The sequence below is a fragment of the Bolinopsis microptera genome, chromosome 7 (assembly GCF_026151205.1).
Source record: "Bolinopsis microptera isolate Bmic1 chromosome 7, MBARI_Bmic_1.0, whole genome shotgun sequence".
In the NCBI taxonomy this organism is placed as follows: domain Eukaryota; kingdom Metazoa; phylum Ctenophora; class Tentaculata; order Lobata; family Bolinopsidae; genus Bolinopsis; species Bolinopsis microptera.
In genome coordinates this window covers 4,470,773-4,496,766 of record NC_087078.1, presented here as the reverse complement: position 1 = coordinate 4,496,766, position 25,994 = coordinate 4,470,773, and the positions used below count along the sequence as shown (strand labels likewise).

Here is a 25,994-nt window from a genome sequence, read left to right as displayed (position 1 = left end):
GCTTGTTTCACAAGTCAAGTTTTACCGCCGTGAGGCGGGTGCGCGCTACTGCAAGCGCAAGGGCTCTGGATAGAGCAACATGTGCTTCACAGGGGGCTGGAACTAGGTTTCCGATCAAACGCTGCCATTTGTAGTAAAACGTCGCCAAAAGCAATTAAATTTAAGCTCATGATACAGTTGCTCTCGTCCAATGAAATCGCTGCATTTTGAAATTCATTATGCATAATTGAATTACATATATTAGGTAGTGCGCCATCGACAGTGAGTCGCGCGTGCCGACCGTAGGGTGGTTTTTAGCGCTAATTTCGGCCAGCACAATTTTCTTCAAACAAATAGATATTGAGTATCCTTCCCAACCTCCGATTGCAACAAAAATTGGTAAGCTTACTCATAGACTAACAAGGAAAGTGTCCGATGATTTAAAGCATATTCAACGATCAGACATTATGTTACAGCTAAAATGTAAAAGCAGCGTATTTTGCCTCATTTTGATCACTATATCAAATCTGACATCCACCAAATTTTTCGGACAGTTGTGAAAGCCCTATCGGAAGGTCGTCGCCAATTTTAAGAATGATCTCATTCAAGGAACCGAAGATATATCCGAACAATACGACAAAAATCAACGAATTTGGTCAAATTACGCGACTTTTACAGCTAATTTTGCTCCAAAAGCCGCGCACCCACAAATATGGCACCTAGGCGAAACTCACTGATCTTTCCGAAAAGGTATGACAAATTTGGTATTGTGAAAATTCTCACAGTCTCTAGAAAACAATGGTACAGACATTTTTAAGTCCGAGCAAGTTTATTTTTATTGTGCACCCCCTACATATATTCGTATTACGAGACGCGCGCAGAGTTGGACTCGACGACGGTCTATACTAGGAACTAATATTTTACGAGATCACCCGTTCAACGTGTGAGAGATAAAGTGAACGGGTGCGCGCTTAACGGGTGATAGATTATAAACCTACAAGTGTTCCCCAGGTAAAATAAAAAGACATTCGTGGAACAAACTTAAACTCTGTTTTAGGTCTAAAATTAACAGTTTTACTAATATCGTAAATACATGGATATAATTTGTAATTGTGTTTCAAGTACAAAAGTCAGCTTGGATAAGTAGTTCCTCTTCGACTTAATGGTAAAACCTGCACGCAGCAGTAGAATAAACTTGTCGAAATATATTCACACTTGTTCTCAGCCATATTAATCACACAGCAATAGTTAGAATGAACAAATATAAAACGTATCTTGAATAATAAAACAAAATATTTGAAATCAAGCCGGTTAAATAATAAAAATGTGATCGATCAGTTCATTTGAGCGATGCTGAAACGCAAGATTTTCAGAGCACCGGCAGTTGGTGGTCAACTCAAAGATCTGATCTCCTTTAGATCTACCATCTGTAACTGGAACTGTATGTTCCTGAAAAGTTAACTGTGTTACCTACCTTGGTAACGTAAACAATTGGTAACTGGGTAACACTCTACTGGTACAGAGTTACGGGTAACAAGGAGGCCAGGTTATATTTGACGGATGTAGTGATACTCGTCTGAATTTCTTCGAAGTAGCGCGCCTTCTTCTCGAAATATTAGAACCAGACGAAATATTAGAACCAGGCGAAATATTAGAGACAGGAGTAGTGGAACCGGGCAAAGCTTTGTCATCTGCGAAGTATCGCGCGGCTCAATCCATTAACGATGGAAAACATTATACAGGTTATAAAATATATATAGGTTATATAGGTTATAAAATATATATAGGTTATATAGGTTATATAATATATATTTAAACTTATATATACGTTATAGATTAACCGGTACCTTGGTAAGGTTTACTCTGCTGGTACGGGTCGCTGAAGGTGGTTGAGTAGGGGTCCTGATAAGGATCTTCAGCAGGAGCACTGTCTGAATACCCCACGTAGTCCTCTGGTTTGGACTGCAGTTCAAGGTTCACTTTCACACCAGCTGGAGGTTATGCAAATTAAAGCTTCTTAAATTCTGTCCTAGGCATGGATCAACTTTATTAGACAAAATCGTTATCAATTCACAGCCCAAATTTTACCAGATAACCGACCACTTTTGTCCACTAACCAAGCATGGTCTTGTCCTTCAACATAGCCCTCATAGCGTCCCCGTGGCTATGAAACTCCACCACTGCTTCCCCGAACTTCATTTCCACATTTTTAGGCGGATTAGATTCCGTGAAGAATTTGATAACATCCCCCATGGAAACATCCATTGAGACCCCCTTTACCACAACTATGTGCTTTTTTGGAAGACCGGCAGCCCTAGTCCCTCCTGCCCCCGCTGAATAATCCCTGCAATAGTTCAACCTTTAACTCCCTATACAATTTCCACAATGAACCGCATTTAAATCCCTATAATCATATAATCCCTATATTATAACACTTTAACAATTAATACTGCTTTCCCTGTGTATCCCCTGAAATTGTTATACTTTATAGTAACCGCATTAGTCACCAAAACTCCCTATTTTGTTACCGCAACAGTGACCAAATTATACTTCCTGTTATATAACCACTTCGTTACCAAGTACTCCCTGTCAACTAATTTATCTTCCCAAGTTTTCAGTTTTGAAACTTATGTTTAATTTTAGCTTGAAAGATTATTTTAACATTAGCAATACCAATGTGAATGAATACTTAAAAACAAGTTTTACAGTTTTGGAAGAACAAGGTTCTAGTAAATGTTAACAATACTGAACAGTTGTAGTAGGAACACTCACTGGACTGCGAATCCCTCAGATCCATCGTATCCTCCATAAGCTGAAAATAAATTGTTTAATTTAGAATTAGGGGATTACTCACAGTCAAAAACTTCACTAACAATGAATTAAGGTAATATTTGACAGTGCTCTCTAAATTACAAAACTAGTATTATAACGGTACTCACGCGAGGATCTGCGGTCATGTGACATGTGTTTAATTCGGCCGCCCCGTGGAGGAGGCGCATAACCTCCAGCACCTCCTCTAGGTGGTTTAGAGTAGGGACCGGGACGAGGTCTACCTCTGGGGGGAGGGGCGTGTCTTGCTTCCTCCGCATGCGGCCCTCCTCTCTCCATAGGCACTCCTTCTTGGGCGTACCAGTACTTTCTGTTGGACTGGAATATTTCTATATACCTGCGGTAAAAGACATATGTTAAAGTAATAAATTAGATAAATATGCGACGTTAAAGTCTCAAATCTTCAGATTCAACCATGCTCCCCCTCCTTAACATTGCACACCAACCTGTTGCTCATCTTCTCGCCAAACTTAGCCATTGCAGCCTCGCTGTCTTTAACAGAACCAAACTGCACAAAACATTTGCCCATTGGTCGCACTCCATCTGTGTCGTACACCATCTTTTGGTAAGATATTGTTACTAACAAGTTGATTAATAAATCATATAACCTTTTTAGTATGTATTATTATTTTGATCTTGAAAAATGTCAAAAAAATGTTCTTTTAACTCTAATCATTTTAAATCCATGTAAAGTTTGGAAAGGAAAGACTGACCTGTAGATCTGCAATCTCCAGTCCGGAGAAGAAGCTACAAACATCCTCCTCGGTTGCAGAAAAAGGCAGTCCTCTGCACAATACTACTGGCTCTCTCATTTCTAGACGAGGAAAGGGTTAGTTGTAATACACCTCCCAACAATTAACCAAGTATATTATTAACTATACTGTACTACTTAGCTAACGTTTAGAATTCTTCACAAAACTTTGACATGTTGTCTGCTGAGTAAACTTACTGGACACTGTGTGTGACAATGAGCGTAACACTGAGCGTAACACTGTGTGTGACACTGAGTGTGACACTTTGTGTAAAACTCAGTGTAACACTGTGTGTGACACTGTGTGTTACACTGAGTGTAACACTGTGTGTAACACACAGTGTGACACTCAGTGTGACACTGTGTGTTACACTGTGTGTTACACTGATTGCTACATGTAAACTTACTGGAGACCGTGTTTGACTTCTCCGTGAACCTGGACATCTCATCTTTAGAGGACCTGCTTACCTCTAGGTACCTCTTACCCATGTGCTCTCTGTTTTTACCCAAACCTTGGTTCAAACTCTCTATATCTCCGAACTCTATAAACGCTTGCCCAGTTAGGCGTCCTGTAATGAGTTATAGAACTTAGTGAGTAATTAACATTACTTGCAACTAATTAATTAATTATTACAGTAAACCAATGTACAATATTGACTGCTCATCAATCATAATTACACTAAGCCACTTTATTGACTGTTCATAATGCTCTAACTATAATTAATTAATCTCCCACCTTCAGAGTTACGGAGAATGTGTATTGAAGACTCTTTATCATCCTTTAAGTTGCACCCGCCGAAAAAGCTCTCAATATCCTCCGTATTTGAGGACCAAGGTAAACCCCTCACTTTAATAACAAACTCGCCCTTATCGTCCAACTTCTCTGTAATTCATTTCATAATTTAAACTAAGTTAGTTTTAATTAGGGGCTAATAAATCGTATATTTTGATATTGTCCTGTGACTACTCTAGTTGGGTAACTATTCTAGTTGACTACTCTAGTTGATTACTCACGCTGAATCTGGTCACACTTGCTGATGTCGTTAACCATAGCCTCGTTACTAGCTTCTGTAACACTGACCCACCTCTCCCCCATATACTGGTGGTCTTTACGGATAGCTGCCTCCACGTCTTCTTTACAGGTCAGTTCCACGTAGCACTCACCACTCACCCGACCTAAAAACAGATGTGTGAACAAGGAATACCACGTACCTGAGTCATCCTTAGTGATCTGGAATACCACGTACCTGAGTCATCCTTAGTGATGTGGAATACCACGTACCTGAGTCATCCTTAGTGATGTGTACCCCGTTCTTCCTCCCTCCCTTGATATCCAGCCCAGCCAGGAACTTGGCTACATCCTCACAAGATGCGGAGAAGGGCATCCCCGACATCTTCACAATGAACTGGGCATCAGAGCCGTCCTCCATGGTTAGCTAAAGGTTTAAGAAAGAGTAATGTTCAGTAAAACATAAGTTGGGACGGTTGAAAAAATAGGTATTTAATTAGTCGTGCATGAAGAAGCGACCATTACTGGTCACTAACAAGTCTGAAAAGTAACCATTACAGATCATTAACAAGAGAAGTAAGCGATTATATTTATTTTCAAACGGATTATCACTGTTTTTGAATAATGAAACGAAGTCTTGTAACAATTGGTTGAATGAAAATAATTCTTTAAAAATCTTTGTTGTTCATATAAAATCAAATTTAGCAAATTACTCATAAACAGAAACAATAACAACATTATTCGTGCTAAAAGAGTGAACAATTAAACTAATTACCTTATAAATTTGATCCTAGCGGAAAATACAAAGAATGATCAGAAAAAAGTCTAACAGAAAAGTTAAAAACATGCAACTAGATACATGACAAAACATGCAGCTCAGATATCATCAACAATCACAAATTGTTTTGCTGAGTTTAATTCCATATAATTTGGAAACGTCCAAATAAATTAGAGTCTGATATTGGTGGCACGAAATTCTAGAATTATTGAGTTTAATTATCAAAATAAATGAGACAACTTTTAATGTTATTTTACCACAATGTCACATTTCTCATGCCACCAAAATACCGAATCATTTAAATGCTAAAACAAGGCTCAAAAATAAACATAACGTAACTAAATGACAATTCATCTCAGAAACAAGAGTTTAAGTTTGTCCAGCATTACCGTTATTCGAAGTCGCAAGTTCAACAGAAAAATTCCTAGAAAGAGAATGAAGGAAGGAACGTCCCCGTTCTTTTAAATTCTCCAATTTATCTGAGAAGGAGAACTCTCCCTCCTCCTGATCAGGAAGTACAGGAGACAGCTGTCTCAGCATCAACTTCTGCTCCTCTTCCAATTCAGACATAACGAACATCTTCTCTCTGAACTCTGCTATGTCACTGAGGGGCAGCTGAAACGCCATCATATTCGTAATAAAAGAGCTCATCTGCCCGAAGAAAGTGTTTTTGTGCACCTCAGCCGCCTCCACACGCTGTTCCTGAGTCTGTTCGCTGAAACACCTGTTGTGGGAGGACCGCAGTTTCCTCTCCGAGTGGACCGCGTGAAGAAAAGCAGCATTCCAGAAACGCATGCTGCTCCAAATGGGCACACTCATGAGCTCTTGGTAAAGGAAACGACCCTCACACTGGTAGGTGAATGCGAGGATCATGAGTACTTTAGCAGACTCGATGTCATCCTCCTGCTCGCAGATATGGAGAATAGTGGCGAAGTTAGCTGCTAGCTGGAGGAACTTATTCTCACACAGCAACATGTTGGCAGAGCGTGCTTTAGTGACCTGTCTGGAGAACTCCCGCCGTCCGCACTCCTGCAAACACAACGCGTTATACTGCTCCCTCAACGAGCTAAAGGGGGATATAGTTACGGAGGTGTCCAGTATTGTTTCTACGTAAGTTTTCATGAACTCAGCACAGGAGCGAGGGTCGACACATGTACAGGAGTCAGCGAAGCGGCCATTGCCGTTAGAGGCTGTCATTCCTTACATTCCTGAATATTTTATTAAATGTTATTTTCACATTTTTTTCACAAATTAATTTGAGCTTATTTTACAGACAATAGATGTGGATACTGGTAGTGGTGAACCATATTCACTTTGAAATGTGGTAGTTGTTGTGGATTTTGAATGGTAAATACTAGTATCCAAATCTATTATTCTGTCATTCAGAGCGAAGAAGATGTTACACACAGATAACGAAAAGAAGATGTTACACAGAATTAATGAAAAGAAATGTGCTCATAAAAAAAATAATGCTCGTATGTATAATGTACAAAAAGCAAAACAAATGCGAATTTCAAATTTCATTCTCTGGCAAACATGTAAAGTTACATAATATAAAATATAAAATAAAAACCTCTAGATTCCTGCCGCTACTGGTCATGCGAAGTGAAAATACTTAACAGCTAGCATATGCATTCCAACATCAACTTTTATAAAAGGTACTATAAATAGTACACAATTGTAAACTAAACCTACGGTTAAACGTTCTCCAAACTTGTCATTTCAAATCTTGGGTTTCCTGTTGAGACATAGGCTCTTCTTTCTCATCTTGTTGACTTGATGCTGTGAACTGTTCTTGACTCATAGGCTCAGACTTTTCTTGACTCATAGGCGCAGATTGTTCTTTGCTCGTAGACTCAGACACATCTTCACATTTCGCTGCATTGTCGATTTCTTCAATTGCCTCATTTACCTCTGCATTGTCGATTTCATCAATTGCCTCATTTACCTCTGCAGTAATATCCTCTCCTTCAGAACACCTTGCTGGTTCCTCTTCTTTGTCCCCCTCTCCTTCCTCTACTTTACTATCCACCACTGAAACTCCCTCTTCTTTCTTCTCCTCACCTTTATTTTCAACCTTAGCTTTTAAACCAAGAGGAAAGAATGCTGGCAAAAATTCGTGGTAAGCTTCTATATCTTGTTTGGTGAACAAGCAAAATATAACGGCGTCAACCTGAAAATGAGGATAAAAGTAAAAGCGTGACACAAGTAATATTAAAGATATCAATAAACTTGCATCTGTGTTGTGTTTAACCTCCACAAGTCAGATAGTGGCAGACAAGGGTATGATAGAAATTTCTTGAGCGAATTGTTCATGTAATGACTACGTCATTCTGTATCAGTAACAACACGATTGAATTGAAACGCGATTACATCACAGATTCTACGCCCTACTTCATGAACCTGAATGCAAAATGAAAGCGGTATATTTCAGTGCGCGCGCAGCAAATGTTAAGTCTCTTCAACTTTCCTAGCAAAAGTTGCATAGCGACTGACGCACAAGAGGAATTTCAGAAAGCCGTATACCGATTTGGACCATTTTCGAATACTGTTTTAGAGTAAGCTTGATTATAAAACAGTTTTATGAAGAGAGTTCAAATTATAAAGTGTTCTAAGCAAAGAATAAATAGCGTTCCTTCAAATTGCTTTAAAAGTAGTCATTATGAACCATCAAATCTAACTTACATGATCTAGATTGTTCTCAACAAAGTCTCGTGTTGTTTCAATCGCTACCTGAGCAGCAGCTCTATTTGGGTACCCGTAAACACCTGATAGAGACAAAACTTAGTGACTTTTTCTTGAGAATGAGATGTAAACTTTAAGATACATTTTACAGTCAAATGCTTGTATTCTGAGTAATAACTTGAGGTGATTCCTCAGAGAAGCAGATTTTTTAAGACGGATAAATGGGGCACCATTTTCAGTAAAGGGTTGATAAATCGAACGGAAAGAGCTGCGAGATTTCGCTGAGTACTCTATTAGATTAGGACAACATTATATAGCAACACTACTATATTGCGAAACTGTCGTAATTTATTGTTATTGCAGGTGCAATTTGTGCACTGTGTGACAATCAGTGTGACAATATCGTCCTGCCTGCTGTTTTCTGCGCAGTGATTTAATTTGTGATATTTATACTTTAAATGTTTTTACAATTTATATTATGATTAAAATAGAGTTACAAATTATCTTAATACTTGCATTAGTATTCTTCCATTATAAATTTAATACAATTATTTTTTTAAATAACATTTTCAGTGAGGTAAGGACTTTCAGTCCTGCGAGCTCAACGGATCATGGCTGACCTAAATATAGTATTATGCCTTGACCTAAATATAACAAAATATGAGCCAGTTCTTTCTTCTACCAAAATCTCCACACAAAACCCTGCATCGTAAAAACGGTTTATAGAAATCATCAGCCACAACTTACATTAAATACATACTATGTAAATTGTAAAACAAACTAAACAGTATCGGCACGTAGATAAAGAATGTGAACATAACAATATATAAAAGTTCATAAATTCTCATAACACAGTGTAACTACCTGTGACGATCGAGGGAAAAAAGAAAAACTTTGTTACACCAAAAGAAGCCCAAAACATCATGGGTATAACCAACAATTTGAACAGTGATGGTACAGTTACTAACAATAAGAGTACCTCTTCCCACTTCAAACCTGGTAAAGCTTATTTCTACCCCACTCTAAAGATCCACAAGCTTCAAAAGGAAGACCTTAAACCAGGAGTCGAGCCCCCCTTCAGGCTCATCACGGCACTTCAAGATGGAATCACAAAACGCAGTGATGTTTTCCTTGCTAGCCAATACCTGAAGGATCTTGAAAAGGATTTCTGCTCTGACCTTTTGACTGATAACACCGATGCCCTTCAATGGTTGGAATTCGTGGATAGTGAACATTCCCCAGTACAGAAGAAAGGCTTCAGATCGTTTACCTACGACTTTAAGGCCCTCTATGACTCTTTAACACCACCCCTCGTCATAGAGGCCTTGAGGTCCGCTATGTCATCATGTAGAGAAGATTGGTCTGAAGACTTCTGCCAGTGGCTCACACAACTGGTGGAATTAAGCCTCCGATCCTCTGTTGGGGTGTTCGATCAAAATTGGTTCATACAGCTCATTGGTATCCCTACGGGTGGATCACTATGTGTCCAAATCGCAAACATAGCAGTCTACTACCTAATGAACAAATGTGTTTATAGTAACCCAGAGCTCATGAAGAAGATCGTATCAGCCAGGCGTTACATTGACGACGGAGCAGGTTTGTTTGAGGGAACTACAGATGAGTTCAAAATTTGGATTGCAGATGTCAACAAAGCACTCCTCCCCCATGGCCTAATCATTGATGAGTACCAAATAGAAGATCCTGGTAAATACGTATCTTTCCTTGACATAATGTTCACTTTCGATTCCTTGGGCTCCCTCCAAACGGATTTGTTCATAAAGAAAACGGACTCTCGTTCATACCTACACTTTAAAAGCTCCCACCCAAACCATATCTATTCCGGTATCGTGTACTCTCAATGCCTTAGACTCAGAAGGATCATCAACTGCCAAGAACGCCTCAAAGGACACCTCGACAACCTCAAAAAAGCCTTCCTTGCTGCGTGTTACCCTAGGAAAATGGTTGAGAACATTAGTAATAAGGTGCTCAATTCAACAAGATCACTGTTACGCAAAGTTCAATCTCCTGATGACCAGACATCTTTACACCTTCCAATCAGGGTCATATCTACTTATGGTAGTGATGATGATTTGGTGTCTGTGACTAAGAAGTATGAAGAACACCTCTCAAGAACAAGGAGTTTCAGTGAAAGTGACACTGTTGAAACATCCCAAGAGACCTCCTCAACAGCTTCCACTCCTAGGAAGAAAATATTCAGTTACACCAAGAAAACAGGGCCAAGCCTAAAATCTCGCCTCGTCAAATTGAAAGAACTTGCTTTAGGAGCTAAACATGGTCCAACCAGCAAATGCCATATGCCAAGATGCAAATGCTGCGAACTTGTCAAAGGCAGCCATGAATTCAAAGTGAACGGCGAGAAGGTTAAAGCTTCCCCTGGAAACTGCCTGAGTTACAACATCATTTATCTGTTCCAATGTAGTTTCTGTAGAAAGGCTTACGTCGGTCGCACTACTCGCTCTCTACGGGTTAGAACTGGAGAACATAGGGTCAAATATTATAAACTTTTAAATGGTGATAAGGTAGATGAAACAAGTGATGAATATAGTTTGGGCTTACATTTGTTGGATCATGGTTTTAAACAAAGGGAGGATTTTAACAAAATTTTTAATGTTTCAATTATTGATAATTCTAGTCCTAAAACTTTAGAAGTTCGTGAACATAAATATATTCAACAACTCAAGACTTTAAAACCTTTGGGAATAAACACTATAAATCCTTTTGGCCTTCCGTTACTCCTAACATCTTAATTTTAATTATTATATAACCGTTTTAAGAGTGTTCAGATTTTTAAAGGAATTTTGGGTTTTACTAACTTTTTACAATTTTTAGGCTTATGTCACTGAAGATGACGCCTTGCAACATGTTTGACGATAGCCTGTAAATTGATAGTTTGATCTCAGTATTTACAACAAATCATCTAGCTTGATTGATTCAAAGGGAGAATTAAATTCCTCTCTAACTACCTGTGACACTGTGTTACACTCAGTGTAACTGCCTGTGACACTGTGTTACACTCAGTGTAACTGCCTGTGACACTGTGTTACACTCAGTGTAACTGTCTGTGACACTGTGTTACACTCAGTGTAACTGCCTGTGACACTGTGTTACACTCAGTGTTACTGCCTGTGACACTGTGTTACACTCAGTGTAACTGCCTGTGACACTGTGTTACACTCAGTGTAACTGCCTGTGACACTGTGTTACACTCAGTGTAACTGCCTGTGACACTGTGTTACACTCAGTGTAACTGCCTGTGACACTGTGTTACACTCAGTGTAACTGCCTGTGACACTGTGTTACACTCAGTGTAACTGCCTGTGACACTGTGTTACACTCAGTGTAACTGCCTGTGACACTGTGTTACACTCAGTGTAACTGCTTGTGACACTGTGTTACACTCAGTGTAACTGCCTGTGAAACTGAACCACAAATGGACACACCAAGATGACACTGGGTATCAAACATGCCTACACATTCACAAACCTTCACACTACACTCAATAACAAATACAGAATACAGAACTGCACCTTATCACGGCACACTGTGGTCTGAACAAACGTCTCCACACCATTTGCAAATCAAGCACCAGTGCATGTTCTATGTGCGGCGATGGAGAATATACCGTCCACACTTTCTTGGACAGTGCCCAGCTAGATCGCTAAACTTGGAGGGCAATACTTAATACTTTCGGGATTAACTTGATATTAAGGCCATATTAACTTGTCTTTTTGGCAGGGCCGGACTTAACACACTGAACAGACTAGGTATATAAAATAACGATAAGGAAACAATAGAAACCATAATAAAAGTATAAAGATAATATTAAAAATGTCAAGAACTCAAGAAATCGTTACCACAGCCATTGGATTTAATGTAGAAACAGTTTTTATTTGAAATTCTTTGCTCTTGCGTTTAAAAAAATAGTTGAAAGGAAGGATGTTTTGCCACTAAATTGTACAAACATTAACCAATACACGCGTAATCGGCGCATTTTGTAAAATTACTGTGATTCATTAATATCTGAATATCAGCTATATCATATTAAACATCTAGAATACCGTGCAGTGAGTAGATGCGTATAACTAGAAATACAAGTTCGTTTCCAATGTTTATCTGTGTTATGTACATATAATATGTGTAACGTATTGTAGTGTAATGTATTGAAGTGTAATGTATTGAAGTGTAATATCAAGCTGGCTGGTTCCATTTCCTTCTCTCCCCAACTAGGTGGACACAATACACCAGTTTTGTAACTAGTACGCTGTAATCACTAATTAATTATACTATACAGAGCTATACTCTTACGGCCTTCTTAAAGGAGAGATTTAATGTAGATACCAAGATGAAGCTTAGTTAACAAACATTTATCATATTTTTTAAATTTTGACAGAAACACTAAACAGTCACCATCTCTAAAGACAAATTCACAATTCCTTATTCAGCGAATAGAAATATAGTCAGGTAAGCTTTTACTTCCAAAACAAAGCAATATTCATATGATATCAGTGGAAATACAGGAAAAAGGAAAAAACTTTCAAATTAGTAAAAATATAAGGAAAAGGAAGTAATATTCATACCTGTAGAGATACAGGGAAAAGCGATGGATTTCAAACTGTTCTCCCTCATGAGCTGGAAACATTTGTTGTAAGAAGATTTGAGAACTTCTGGATTCTTCCCCCGCGGTCCAACCGTATGTATAATATGTTTTGAAGGCAGGTTGTGACCTGAAAGAGAGCTAAAGTAAACATATTGTGGACAGGATTATTGTACCGTATTGTGTAATGGGAGGGGGGAGGGGGGCACCAGGAAAAGAAAGGCATTATAATAGACACAGCACAGCATCTTCTCTGGTAACTGACCTTTAGTAATTTTGGCGTCCCCAGTACTACACCCGCCTAGTTTAGAACACTCAGTGCGGAGGCTGGGCCCCGCAGCGGCGTGTATTGCGCCGTCCACCCCGCCACCTCCTAATAAGGAGTTGTTAGCTGCGTTTACTATACTGTCTACTTGTAGACCTGTTATATCACCCAGGTAGATGTACAGTTTAGAGTTAACCGTCTCGGAGTGGGCTCGCTGCGGTGTCACTCCTCTCACGGCTCCTGTGTGCAGGTAGTTACGTTAATTGCATAATTATGTTAAATGAATAATTAACACAATTATACGCATTAAATATATTGACACACATTGCGATGACCTATCGATAAGTTAGGAGACACTATATAATGAAGCTAAATGTTAAGGTGCCAACATTTCGCAAGTGGAGTGTACTGAAATACAAGAGAACTAGACATTAATGGTTTGATCACTCAACATAGCATCATTATATTTCAATATTTTCGGTTAAAAGCCTGCTATATTTTTATACTTAATATCATAAAATTAAGCACAAAATATGACTAATACCACATTTATTCTTACAAACTTTGAGATCCATATAGTTGCCATGGGGATGTTTCAGATATAGGGACAGTAGGACGGGGACGTTTTCTCCGGTTAAAGAAGTTCATTTAGTACTGTACACTGTACACTGTACTAATCTTACATCTGTAAAATACGCATCAATTAATTTCCTCTTTAATTACATGTAACCAGCCAATAAACCGCACCCTTTTTTTAATTTGCGACATTAAATTTAAGGTATAACTAAATTTATTACAAATATTATAAATAAGAGAGGAAAACAGCAGCTTGTAACAAAGTATTCAAACAATCATTATATTTACAATCAATGTGCAATTAAAAAGATATATCAGTCTATGAATGCATCAAGATCACATGATCAACAAAAATCCAGTGTAATTTTAATGACAACCCCGTTAATGAGCACTTAAATTTGTGGAAACTTAAATCAATGACATTAGAAAAGTAAATGACAAGTTTATTAGGATTTAGAGGCTAGTGAGATGGTGAGTTATAGTTTTCATCCTAAATGCAATCGTATACCGGTAACATTTGGCTTCTTAAAGATACAAATTTTGAAATTTTTTTATTGTATCTTCTCTTAGACGTACATTTTCATAAAATACCTAACGATAATTATAGCACGATGACTGCCAACTTAAAATATATAAAACACTGAAATTAGTAATACAAACAGGTACTGGTACTGGTACTGGTCTACCCTTTGGGGCAACTAAGCTGATGACACTGATACTCTATAGCACTCTGAAAAAAGTCCCCACAATTATCACACGCCAGCTCTAGCATCTGCGGGTGCTTGAAACTCATGTGGAAATCTAACTTGGACTTGTCTTTGAACTTGCGAGAACAGTAAGGACAAGGAACACTGTTCGCGGCAATGTTTCGTTTTGAACCCACTGATGTAGTGCCCATGTCAGCAAAAATATCATTCGCAGGAGTTGACACAGACTTCTTGACTTTGGTGGTGACGGGAGTCTTTTTGGAGAAAGTCCGGACAGAAAGAACTGTTTTCTTTGGTTTTCTGGCAGGTTTGGAGAAAGTGCTGAGCATGTCCTGGAAGGGATCAAGAGGAGAAGGAACAGGGGGAGGAGGAAGTTTAACTGGTGGAGGAGGAGATTTGTCTACTTCATGACCTATAATACTGTTCAAAGGCGGGTCTAGCGGTTCCATCTCCTCCTCCTCCTCGTTATCTATCTGTGGTTCAGGGAAATAGCTCCTTGCTCCTAATTCTTTCTTCACATCAGTACTTGAAGCAGTGGCATACAAATCACCGAGTACATTATCTATCTCTTTCTCTGAAGAAGGAGGCAGTCCTCCTCCATTAATGTGATCAGATCCAGGGTTGAGAGCTCCGGAGTGTTGAGCTACCACTTCAAACAGTTCACTGTGACTCTGGTCCTTGTAAGTAACAGATGTGTCCATGAAGGCAGATTGGAGAGAGTTGGTAACAGTCTGACTTACTATGCTGTCTAACAAACCTGACATGTTCAGACTCGTATCCCCTGGTTTAGCAGCGTCAGTGAATATAAGGGCACCTAAATCTACTCCGGTAAAGCTGGTTTCAGGTTTAGTCTCAAGGTTTATAGCGGGTTCTGAGTGGTTACTATTTCCCCCTTGCAATGCTTCAGTCAGCTTACTTTCTAGATCTGAAAGTGATTCATCTGAATCAGATTCGTCTGAAGCAGATCGCATGGGCTTCATATAGCTAGCCAATGGAGATGGTTTCGGTGAAGGGATAGTAACCTTAGGTTCTGTTTTGGCTGTATCCTTGGATAGATCTCTACCCCTGTCAGAGGTCAAGGTGCCAGGATAGCTGTAAACTGTAAGTGGTGATGGAGAGACACTTCGTGGTCTAGGAGGTGATGGTGGGGGTGAGGGAGTGACAGGTTCGGCGAGCTCTCTTAAAGGAGACTTCCTGGGGAAAGCTTTCTTATCTTTAGGAATTATTAACTGAGGTAAGTCAAACTTAGCAGCAGGGATATCAGACAAGGGATCTCTTTTATCGTCGTAATCGTTTCTAGATGATACAGGGCTGAGGTCGACTGGTTTGTTAAAGTTCGTTTTGGGTGGAGAAATAGGAAGATCATATTTTATAGCTGACGACATGGTTTCTAAAGGAGCGGACGGCTTTGTTTCTAAAGGAACTGAAGGTTTTGAATCATCATCTTTTTTGATGGAACCAGACGGAATCAGTTCCTCAGGAGTGGGAGGGCTGGGAGGTGCAGAATCGAGCGGTTTCTCTGTCTTAACAGATTCATTGTACCGCTTCAACAAATCCTCAAAATCTAAGTCACCGTCACTACTACTGCTGCTTGAAAATCTAGTTTTCGTTTTAAAATTTGCACCATTGATACAAGACGGCTCCTTCTTATGAACAGTGGGTGAGAAAGTGTCCTCGTCTGAACTGGTCGTACAGTCTCTGTTAACTTTAATTCCAGATGTTAAGGTTTTAGGTTTTTCATCTTCTTGCTCTGACTCAGAGTCAGAAGAACTACAGTTGTCAGCAATATCTGCTAACGATACTTTAGAATTTCGTGCATCATACTCTTTATTGAATTCTTTCAATAAATCAGAGCACTGCAACTCATTTTCAAACATCCAAGTTTGCTTCCTGCACCCGCTGATCTTCACCAAATATTCGTTATTTCCGTCAACCTTTCGCTTATCTAATATCTTAGACACAATGACTTTGGGGTGCTTGTTATCAGCATTAAAAGCGTTCAGAAGTTCAGGACAGTTCAAGTTCTCGACAGGTTCCCAAGTATTATAAATACTATCATATCCTATCCATTTGATGAAGTATAAGATCCTGCCATTAGCGTCCAAACATTTGTCCTGTATTGCCTCTACCATGTATTCCTCAGTTGGTCCTACATGGACCACAGCCCCCTCAGACTCGCTCTTCTTTCGTCTCCCTCCAGCTCGCTTCTTCTTTGGAGTCCCCACTTCTACACCGATGGCTGAAGATCTCCTTCTCTTTGTTTTACGCTGGGGAGGGGATGATGCTTGAGTGTACTCTCCATTTAATTTTAACTTTATGGTACATGGCTGGTCGGAAGGAGCTTTAGGGCACTGCTCTAAATGTTCAAGATTAATCTTTTTCAAGACTATCTTAGTGGAACTACCAGTTGCTTGCTTTAAGGACCATTCTGAATCTTTTACCGTAGCGGATGATTTTTTAGGAATCTTCTTAGATAATTTCCGCTCATACTCTTTAATGAGTCCGGTACAATCTGCGTTCTGTTCCGGCTCCCAAGTAGCCTGGTCCTCAGGATAGCCCATCCACTTCAAGTAGAACCACTTCTTCCCTAATTCATCTATGTAGCGGTCGAGAACTTTTTCAACAACATAGTTTTGTGCAATGTTTGGAGCAACATTATTCTTTCGCTTACCCATACATCAACCTGGAAATTGAATATTGTAAATTCTTAAACATTATGGATCATCGTACAAAATGTGGGACAATAAATTATTATGCTGATAGGGCACATTAATTTTAATTTCCTGGTTCCATCACCGAATATTTCACTGCAATTTTCAGACGCAATTATCAACAGAATTTCCATTGAACATCTGCTTAATACGTCTGCATTCATTACACAATTGAATATGACTAGTAATTCAAACAAGTAATGATAAAAATTTTGTACAAGGTACAATTTATATAATATAGATTGAGTGCTGAGCAATTTTAACATGTCATGTCAAAATAACACATACATTTAACAGTAGTGTTTAAGTAAATAATATTCAACAATTGAATTTCAACAAGCATTTTGTGGTCATCTATCCTATGACCCAGAGTAATATGTTTATTCTGCAAAATACTTGAGAAAACAAATAATTTCTCTTTCAAAATCAGGAAAATTGCTAACTCTCCAGTACTGGAGTATAACTGTTTTCGGGTGTTTCATGAAGCAAACTACACCAAACTGAACGTTAAAACAGCCTCTTACAGATAAAATGAATAACAACTTAGTCCGCATTAAACACATTATTAGTTCTGTCTGTACTTCTCATTAACAAATAATAATTTGGAATTGAAGCCTAGAGTTGAGAGGTGCTCTAGTAGTACGGTGTGGTATACCCTCCTTGTTGGAAACTGGAGTAATAATCGTCAGCTGCTGCTGGCTTCTGGTTGAAGGAGCCGCCGTTACTAGACCCATAATCCGCCCTGCCTCTCTTGTTGCCCCCTCGGCTGTCTCCTCCTCTGTTCCATCGCTTGTTACCTTTGTCCCGAGCATTATCTCCCCAGGATTGAGCCATCTTCTCCAACTCTGGCGGAACGTTCTGTTTAGCCTCTGTCAGCACTTCGATCAGATTCTTAGCATTCTTCTGATTGGACTGAGTGAAGAAAGTGTAGGATGTACCGGTACCATTGGCTCGAGCTGTTCTGCCGATACGATGGATATAATCCTCAACAGAACTGGGATAATCATAGTTGATGACAAACTTAATGTCAGAGATGTCGATACCTCTAGCAGCCACGTCTGTAGCTATCATTATGGGTGAGTTACCAGTTCTGAACTCATTAAGTACCCACTCTCTTTCCTCCTGCTTCTTGTCGCCGTGTATTGACACTGTGGGCCAGCCTGACCGTCTCATCTGTCTTGTGATATCGTCAGCACACTTCTTAGTATCTGTAAATATAATTGTCTTGCAAGGTCCGTAAGACATTATCTCGGTGAGGAGTCGCTGAAGTTTGTCATACTTCTCCCACTCGGAGATCACGTCCACTATTTGGCAGATGTTGTGGTTTGCACTCAGAGTGTTTGAACCAATGTTTATCTGGATAGGCTCCTTCATGAAGTCTCTGGCGAGCGACTGAACTTCTTTAGGCCAAGTAGCTGACCACATGACAGTCTGTCTGTCTGGACGGATCTGACTGACGATAGTACGGATCTGAGGTTCAAAACCCATGTCTAACATTCTGTCAGCCTCATCCAGCACCAAGTAAGTGCATCTGCGGAGGTTAGTTTTGTTCATGTTAAGAAGATCAATAAGTCTGCCAGGTGTAGCTACCACTATTTCACAGCCTCTGTCTAGTTCTCTTATCTGTTGACCTTTAGGGGCACCTCCGTACACACAGCATATCCTCAAGTTTACTGCTCTAGCGAACTCGTCACACACTTTCATCACCTGCTGAGCAAGTTCACGAGTAGGACACAGGACCAGCCCAATAGGCCCATCTCCTGGAGCCAGGTAACCCTGAGCGGCTATGTGAATTAGCCCGGGGATCCCAAACGCGAGGGTCTTTCCTGAGCCAGTCTGAGCAACTCCTATCATATCTTGACCAGAGAGAACTATAGGCCAGCCTTGAGCTTGAATTGGAGTGGGTTCTTTGAATCCGTTACGCTCGATGACAGACATGACAGCACTTTTTAGTCCGGCTTCTTTGAATTGGAGGATAGGATTCGGACACCCCCGTCCAATAACAGCTATCTGGTGCTTTTCTCGGTACTCATCAATCTCAGCCTGGCCTCTGTCTGCTACTTCCGGCTGCTCGGTGTAAAAGTTCTTCTGGAACGGAGTCAGCTTGTAAGAGCTCCATTTGACGGCAGACAGTTCGTTCTGGATAGAAGACTTAGAGTTATAACCACGGTCACCTCCCCTGCTGTTACCGTATCTAGACATAATTTGCTCAGCTGAGGAGAGAATGACAAGTTAAAATACTGAAGAAACAGTCAAGTTATCATCTGAAATGTATTCGGTTAGAGCTACAGACGTGTGTAAAATGTAATACTGGGGATTAATAAGAAGTCAAGTAAATATGCTACTTCGTGTAGTTATTAACGTTCAAGTAAATATTATTATCTTGGAGAACGAGCGAATCATGCTGGAGTTGGCAAATAATCTGATTAACAAGACAAGACGATTCCTACTTGAAGTATCTGAAATCGGTTTCACGGTTGGGAGTTTGCACGTAGCTCAAACCTGGTGAACTTTTGTGCAAACTGAGTCGCGTCTGGTGGAGTAGCTACCGGCAAAAGATAACACTTCTTTCGCAGGCATCCTCTCTCCAGCTTGCGACCAACTGTCTGTGAAACCCTGAAACAGAAGCTTGAGGGAGTCACAACGTGAGGAGATACTGACTAGAGAATCACTCCTGTAGACCGTTGATTACTAATTAATGTAACTATTTCATGGATATAAAAACGTCGGAATTGGAAATCTATAGTAGTGAGACTTGCAAACATTGAAATTGTGTAAACAAAAAGCTCGACTATTGCCTTCAGTTAGAGAGAGCGCTGTAAAAATCAACTCAATAGCGCTCGATCCAAAAGCGGCTGCTCTTTTCGAGGACCATAAGAATAAATTCAACAAATGCGCGCGGCTGCTGTTTTCTGCTGTTTTCAATATTCTATCAGACTTTTACTTGATAAATCTAATTATACATTACTTTATCATATTTTATTGAACTAAATAAGTAACGCCCTAACGAGAGTTTAAGGATAATTATTAATCACTCGACACTCGACTGTCACTTGACGGATGTTACTCGTCTAAATTTCTTCGAAGTTGGAAGTAGCGTTTAGCTGAGCTGAGCGCGCCGCTTTCTCATTTCTTCTCGAAATGTAATTGGTAATGTGTTAGTCCGAGGCAAGTACTACTGGCTATGAAGTAGCGCATGCTGGGCTAGTCCATTATCAATGAACAAGATCACTGTCACGTGACTTTTTAAACCCGTTCTCAAGGTGGCCCTGAATAATTATCCGAAACCCTAATCTTCTAATCTAAGCTGATCCCAACCTTAACCCTGATCTTATTTCTTTTATTTGAAAATTCAATTCATTATTATAAATATAAATCAAGCGTTACATTTCAGCCATGCAAAATTACAATGACACATTTTGATATACTAATTGATAAATGGTGTAGCAATATAAGTTGCTTAATGTGTAAACTTTGGAGGACTTCGCCGCTTCGATGTTCGACGCGCCGCGCAAACTACAAACTAGCATTCTTGTTCACATAGCCATGTGCCTACGCGTACTGCGTGACGCGCTTGTTTCACAAGTACGGTCGCGCGCTACTGCAAGCGAGAGGGCTCTGGTTAGAGCAAGCATTCTTGCTTTGCATCGAAGATCGTTGCAACCCATCGTCGATCGTTGTTCTGCTTTGCGTCGCAAAGCAACAATCTCGACATTGTCAATCAAGTGCGGACTGTGGCCGAATGACAACTAACTAAACAAAAAATATATAAACTTGATTACATAATAATTAATTCGGCTGAACCGCGCCGACACATACTATATATAATTTTAAAAAGCTACATTCAACATTAATATAACGTTGGCAGTTGGGGCCGTCTAACAAAACCACATACTAAACCACTAACTCTAACGTTAAACATGTATGATGTAACGAGAAACCCCAGGGAAGATTTGTAACCCTATTATATGTCATGGGGTGATTTGGAATCAGTTTTTGAAAATACATCGATTCAAGTTGGTTTCAATCATTAATTGTTATTGGTTATGCCAGGGGCCCTTTTAGAAAAAATGTTAAAATCGCCTGAGAGTTTAAGTCAAATTTCAATTGCATCTGATTTTGTTTTTGGTTTGTTTTTGTTTTTATTTCTTATGCACATTGCAGTGTTTCTTTAATGTTTAAGTCAACTTATTTTTAGCGCAAGTTGTATCCCCGCCGAAAGCACAGTCCCGAAATTGCGTGCATTGCAGTAACTTCCTTCAAACTTCATGATTCGAGATCAAATAATTTGTAATGTATTTAAAATCAACATATAATATATGCACTTTATGAGTGCATATAATCAATCACTTGAAATACTTTTAAGGGCACGCTATATATTTGTTTGTTATAACGATCGTTAAATTGAGCCGCGCGTAACAAAATATAGCTCACACGTTATCAAAATAACTTTGCAAATTATCATTACAACGATTTTGTATTAGTGGGTATATATTAGCAACAAATTTTATAGTTCATTTATTCTTTTAAAAATAAAGTCTATGTAAAATTCATACCAATTTTCAGCATTAATTTTATTTTTTCTGTTAATTGATAAATTATAATCCATGTTTTTGTAATTTTTTTGCATCATCGAGTCCTAACATCTGCAGTCCACTTTGGAGGGACGGATCAAACCGGTTGCTGCGATCGTTGCAGTTGTAGGGTTTTTGGGCCTCATAGAAATCGACTTAGTTGTCATCAAGGAACAGTTCATTGGATCTTCAAGTTCTTTTTAAGCATTTATTTTGTTTCAACGATCCTTTTTGGAGTCTTTTGAAGCAGAAAATCACATTTCAGTAGGATCCCAAGACTCCAAGATGAGGAAATCTTACCTGGATACTTGGGACGACTTTTATGCTGCATCAGAACAGTTGTACTTGGACGCTCCCGGAAAGTTCAGATTTGTTATCAAATATCGTCATTGTGATGGGAAAATGGTTTTGAAAGTTACCAACAACGCAATCGTCATCAAGTACCTGTCAGATCAAATTCAGGATGGGAAGAAGTTAGATAAGCTAAATGCTTTGTTGATGAGGCATATGGTCTCAAAGAGTTAGTTGTGTTGGTTTTACTATGGACTCTTTCATCTGTCGCTACGTTACTGTTTGTGATGATGTATTCATTGCTGAAATTGGTTGTTCAGTATTGTTTCGTTTTACTTTGATCTTTGGGGATATAAGCAATATTAATGTACTGAGTATTTAAGTTTGACTTTTATCTTATCAGTAATCTATTTGAAAAGTCGTCATTCTTTCTTTATTGATCTTCTGATACTATACAAATTCCTACTGTGTAATTTTTAAAATTTAAGACTGAAAATCCCTTTCGAATTGAATTAAGTTTCTCAATCTGAAGAAGATATCTTAATGCATTAAGTTACCCTTTGGCATTTCTCGTTGTATCAAGCTTGTAAACGATGTGTAATTTGTATTGACACTTTTGATCATACAGCCATGGCGTTAGAAGGAGCTCAACAACTGCTGGATTTCAGCCAGAAGTTAGACATTAATCTACTAGACAATGTTATTAAAACCATGTACCATGGAACGGGCCCTCAGGTTCGTGGGGTTAATTTTGTGAATATCATCTTGTTTATTTGAACACTAAAATTGCTTTCAGGCAAAAGATAAGCAGATTAAACCCACTTTTAAAGGAGTAATTTGAGTCGCGTGTCTTCACAAATATTTATAAAAAATATTGAGCTTATGTATTACAGATCTTTAAATTTAGTCATTGAAAAGATGTTTTAATTCAGAAGGCTTATTGTTGGATGAAACGAATGTAAAATTGTTGAATATTTAAAGCAATCTACAAATTTTCAGCAAAAATCAGCTCAAGAAGTGCTGGTGAAGTTGCAGACTCACCCGGAAGCTTGGCAGCGAGTAGATCTTATTCTAGAATTCTCCACTAATCAAGAAACTAAGGTTACTAAATTTGATCTATCTCTTGGCTAATTCAGCAAATTTTTTCTTATTCCTGTATTTATCATGTTACTATCGCATATTTGACACATTAAGTATACACATAATAATAGAGTGGTTAAATTTATCGCTGGTTTATTTATTGTTTCATTGATACAAATGGTGCGTATTGACCTATTTTTATTGTTCAATGTTGGTGTTATAGGTTTAATATCTTATTATTAACATTCCGCATTTCAGCACTACGCTCTGCAAATTCTGTCAGGCGTAATTAAAACGAGATGGAAAGTTTTACCAAGGGAACAATGTGATGGTGTTAAAACTTTCATTGTTGGTCTTATTATCAAACTCTCTTCTGATGCTACATCTAGTGAGGTTCGTTCTTTTTGTTAAATTTGTTTTCTTCTGCAGGAATCTGGTTGTTTGTCGCAGCATATCTTTTTAAATAGTTCCCTAAGGCTAATTTGAGGGGCCAGACAACAGTTTAGATTGTGACTTGAGTAGACTGTTCTAGCTGCCTTCTCCGCAAACGAATTTTTATGGTGTGTTAACTTCGTGGAAAAGCCTGGTGCCAAGGCGAGGATCGCTTTTAATTTAGACACGATATTATTTGAGGAATGATACTATCATTTTAGGGGGAATATTATACAGTAACGCCTCCTTCAGCATCAGTTGAGGAGACGCGTGTGCACTGTAGATGTGCGTCCGTTATATCACAGTATTAGGAATGTAGATATGTTGCATCGTTATATCACAGCTCTTCCGGCCATTACAATATAGGATCAGCATTAGGATCAGCATAAGGATCAGCATTAGGATCAGCATTAGGATCAGCATTAGGATCAGCATTAGGATCAGCATTAGAATCAGCATTAGGATCAGCATTTCGATCAGCATTAGGATCAGCATTTGGATCAGCCTTAGGATCAGCATTAGGAATGGTGTTGTGGAAAACACAAAAGAGGCAATTTTGCGAGCTGATGCCAAGCATTACTAAGATTATTTAGAACCATCAACCAACGCAACAGCTCAAGCTTTCTTCTGATTTACTTGATATAAAAGTTGATACAAAAGTTGAGAAGGTTACTGTCTGGTCGGTTATAATGACACCAAACTACATTTTCAAACCTTGAATTTAGGGGACAGATTTTATTAAATTCGACCCGGCTCTGTCGACATGGATACATTTGAGAATCGGGCTAGCTCAAAAGAATGGTTACCATCATCAATCATCATCTTCAGCACAGTGAGATGTTGGAGAATTCTAGTCAATCTAGATTTTTTTAATCGAACTTAGCTTTGTGATAATTGTATGGTCTGAATGAATATGAATCAACATCTAGATAAGTTCTTTCTTTCGGTTCTAGTTGGTTTGGTCGACAACGAAATCAACCAGATCATGGTCTGACGGTTTATGTTAGCCTATGATATTGTTAGGCCAAAGATCTTTCAGCGTGATAGGTCCCAAAATCTTCAACAACCTTCCTCTGTCTGTTCAAAGCTGTCCTACTAGTAACAGCTTCAAATCGGCCCTCAAGACTTATCTGTTCAGTTTATCAACTCATGATTTGGAAAAACTTTATTCATGAACTCGAGACTCTAAGTTACTGAGTTATATTAATAAATCGTGTTTTGCCGGGAAGGCTGTTAATTTAGGATAGAGTTTTTGTGGCCCTTAACCCAGTTTGTTCTTTTGTAGTTGTTCTCACACTGCTGAGTAAAAGTTTTACAACTTAAAAGCAGTGTTTATAATTCAATTTATGATTATTATTAGCTTATGTAAGCGTATGTTAGCTTATTAAGGGGGCATACACCAAACCTGTCCAACCCAAATGACCTCATAGGCAATTCAGTGACCATCTAGCGCACCGTTTCCACATCAAAAAAACTTATTTTGAGAATATCCATTTTTGTAATCGGGCATTTCCGATCCTGGTTAGAGTGGAATTTTCGGAAAAACACACTTTTTCGAAAAGGCTATAGGTTAATCATTTCTTGCGGTATCGGGTTGAAATTTTGCTCGCCGTTTATTCACATCTATTTCAAGTCAAAAAGCTAAAATTGTCCTTTTCAGGCTTATTTTAACAAAAAGTCAGTCAGGAAAGATCGGATTGATTTGATACTTGACATGAAATTGTTCTCTGAATTCTGGCGCAGTTTCTGATGCCCTCAAAAATGTTTTTACTCATTTATCTTCAGATCTATTGGACCTCAAAGCCAAACAACAAATTTAGGCACATTTTTCGTTTTTAATATTTACTAATTTTTCTAAAATTTTGATAGGAATGTGCTAGTGACTTTTTGAAGGGCGCAAAATAACCGCAACTAGCACACCTCGATTTTTGTCGATTTTTAGAGGTCCAAGATTTTCAAAATAGAATTAAAAATCTTTAATGGCATATCTCACAATTCTAGCTCTAGAGTTCTCTTCTAACTGATTGATCCTAAGAACATATCATGAAAGTTTGAGGGTGATTGCTCAAAAAATGTAAGAGAAGATAGATTTTTAGACTCGATTTCAGAACGCGCGATTGAATATCGCTCGCGCAATACAATTACACATAAGCGCAGCGCTGACCTTTGACCGGCGATAATTTTGGCTAGGAACAATATTTTTCCATGGGACCAAAAGCAGCTGATAAATATCACTCCCCTCGATCAGAAACAACTATAAAGTCGATTTCGAGAGAATTGTGATGAAGACCCCCCTCGGCCCCCTTCATGCTTTTCATACAAAGTTACAACAAAATCTTCATGTTATGTATCCTGGGTTTGGACAGGATATTACCCGCTTAAAATGTCCATCGCGTTACATAATACTCAATAAATGTAATAGATTTATAGTGTTGTAATTAGTTTAAAACCTACGTTAGCTTATGCTAGCCTACGTTAGCTTATGTTAGCTTATGTTAACCTACGTTACCTTATTACACACAGTACATTACACACAGTATGCACACTCATATATGGCAGTGACTATCCCAGCTGCATATAATGTAGTGTACTAATAGCAGCAGATATGAGATAACAGCACGATCGCTTACTGATAGACTTGCAAGAAATTCCTGAGCTGAATAGGGCCGGTAAATCAATTGGTAGAGCACCAGGCATGTGACTCGGAGTTTG

General features: G+C 38.8%; 7 protein-coding genes across 9 annotated transcripts in view; 1 reads left to right on the top strand and 6 right to left on the bottom strand.

The window, feature by feature from the left end:
- Positions 1–25,994, top strand: part of LOC134817710 (exportin-1-like) — a 91,412-nt gene that overhangs the window by 23,920 nt on the left and 41,498 nt on the right. The window contains exons 2-4 of the mRNA XM_063826949.1: positions 22,399–22,505; positions 22,770–22,871; positions 23,109–23,243. Of these exons, the coding sequence (XP_063683019.1) occupies positions 22,401–22,505; positions 22,770–22,871; positions 23,109–23,243 (342 nt within the window). The 5' untranslated portion in view covers positions 22,399–22,400. The remainder of the gene's footprint in view (positions 1–22,398; positions 22,506–22,769; positions 22,872–23,108; positions 23,244–25,994) is intronic.
- LOC134817721 (radial spoke head 1 homolog) overlaps positions 1–25,994 on the bottom strand; it is a 41,755-nt gene that overhangs the window by 15,701 nt on the left and 60 nt on the right. The window lies entirely within an intron of this gene.
- LOC134817714 (heterogeneous nuclear ribonucleoprotein F-like) lies at positions 1,031–25,698 on the bottom strand. 3 transcript variants are annotated; one of them, XM_063826953.1, is made up of 12 exons: positions 25,690–25,698; positions 4,842–4,997; positions 4,574–4,735; positions 4,296–4,442; positions 3,967–4,128; positions 3,522–3,622; positions 3,255–3,367; positions 2,919–3,145; positions 2,752–2,791; positions 2,097–2,323; positions 1,827–1,970; positions 1,031–1,428 (listed from the first exon to the last, which is right to left on the bottom strand). In XM_063826953.1, the coding sequence occupies exons 2-12, from the start codon at positions 4,987–4,989 to the stop codon at positions 1,400–1,402; spliced, it is 1,500 nt and encodes a 499-aa protein (XP_063683023.1). In that variant the 5' UTR covers positions 4,990–4,997; positions 25,690–25,698; the 3' UTR covers positions 1,031–1,399. The 3 variants fall into 3 exon arrangements, with proteins under 3 accessions (XP_063683023.1, XP_063683025.1, XP_063683024.1); XM_063826955.1 differs by lacking the exons at positions 4,842–4,997; positions 25,690–25,698 and adding an exon at positions 4,807–4,835; XM_063826954.1 differs by lacking the exons at positions 4,842–4,997; positions 25,690–25,698 and adding an exon at positions 4,772–4,784.
- LOC134818209 (uncharacterized) lies at positions 5,206–7,092 on the bottom strand. The gene is made up of 2 exons (XM_063827654.1): positions 7,042–7,092; positions 5,206–6,554 (listed from the first exon to the last, which is right to left on the bottom strand). The coding sequence occupies exon 2, from the start codon at positions 6,541–6,543 to the stop codon at positions 5,716–5,718; it is 828 nt and encodes a 275-aa protein (XP_063683724.1). The 5' UTR covers positions 6,544–6,554; positions 7,042–7,092; the 3' UTR covers positions 5,206–5,715.
- On the bottom strand, positions 6,783–13,598 carry LOC134818208 (ADP-ribose glycohydrolase MACROD1-like). The gene is made up of 5 exons (XM_063827653.1): positions 13,475–13,598; positions 12,912–13,151; positions 12,630–12,776; positions 8,032–8,114; positions 6,783–7,519 (listed from the first exon to the last, which is right to left on the bottom strand). The coding sequence occupies exons 1-5, from the start codon at positions 13,557–13,559 to the stop codon at positions 7,064–7,066; spliced, it is 1,011 nt and encodes a 336-aa protein (XP_063683723.1). The 5' UTR covers positions 13,560–13,598; the 3' UTR covers positions 6,783–7,063.
- Positions 13,747–16,873, bottom strand: LOC134817711 (EH domain-binding protein 1-like). Its single transcript, XM_063826950.1, has one exon. It carries the CDS (start codon positions 16,867–16,869, stop codon positions 14,170–14,172), a length of 2,700 nt encoding a protein of 899 aa, XP_063683020.1. The 5' UTR covers positions 16,870–16,873; the 3' UTR covers positions 13,747–14,169.
- Positions 17,094–19,176, bottom strand: LOC134817713 (probable ATP-dependent RNA helicase DDX5). The gene has a single exon (XM_063826952.1). The coding sequence runs from the start codon at positions 19,105–19,107 to the stop codon at positions 17,539–17,541; it is 1,569 nt and encodes a 522-aa protein (XP_063683022.1). The 5' UTR covers positions 19,108–19,176; the 3' UTR covers positions 17,094–17,538.

Coding starts and splice junctions, on each gene's coding strand:
- LOC134817714 (XM_063826953.1), bottom strand. CDS start 4,989: ATGGAGGACGGCTCTGATGCCCAGTTCATTGTGAAGATGTCGGGGATG. Junction 3,623..3,966: donor GAAGTCAAACACGGTCTCCA/GTAAGTTTACAT, acceptor TTCCTCGTCTAG/AAATGAGAGAGCCAGTAGTA. Junction 3,146..3,254: donor GGCGAGAAGATGAGCAACAG/GTTGGTGTGCAA, acceptor CTTTTACCGCAG/GTATATAGAAATATTCCAGT.
- LOC134818209 (XM_063827654.1), bottom strand. CDS start 6,543: ATGACAGCCTCTAACGGCAATGGCCGCTTCGCTGACTCCTGTACATGT.
- LOC134818208 (XM_063827653.1), bottom strand. CDS start 13,559: ATGAACTTCTTTAACCGGAGAAAACGTCCCCGTCCTACTGTCCCTATA. Junction 13,152..13,474: donor GCAACTATATGGATCTCAAA/GTTTGTAAGAAT, acceptor ACCTGCACACAG/GAGCCGTGAGAGGAGTGACA. Junction 12,777..12,911: donor GGACGCCAAAATTACTAAAG/GTCAGTTACCAG, acceptor GCTCTCTTTCAG/GTCACAACCTGCCTTCAAAA.
- LOC134817711 (XM_063826950.1), bottom strand. CDS start 16,869: ATGGGTAAGCGAAAGAATAATGTTGCTCCAAACATTGCACAAAACTAT.
- LOC134817713 (XM_063826952.1), bottom strand. CDS start 19,107: ATGTCTAGATACGGTAACAGCAGGGGAGGTGACCGTGGTTATAACTCT.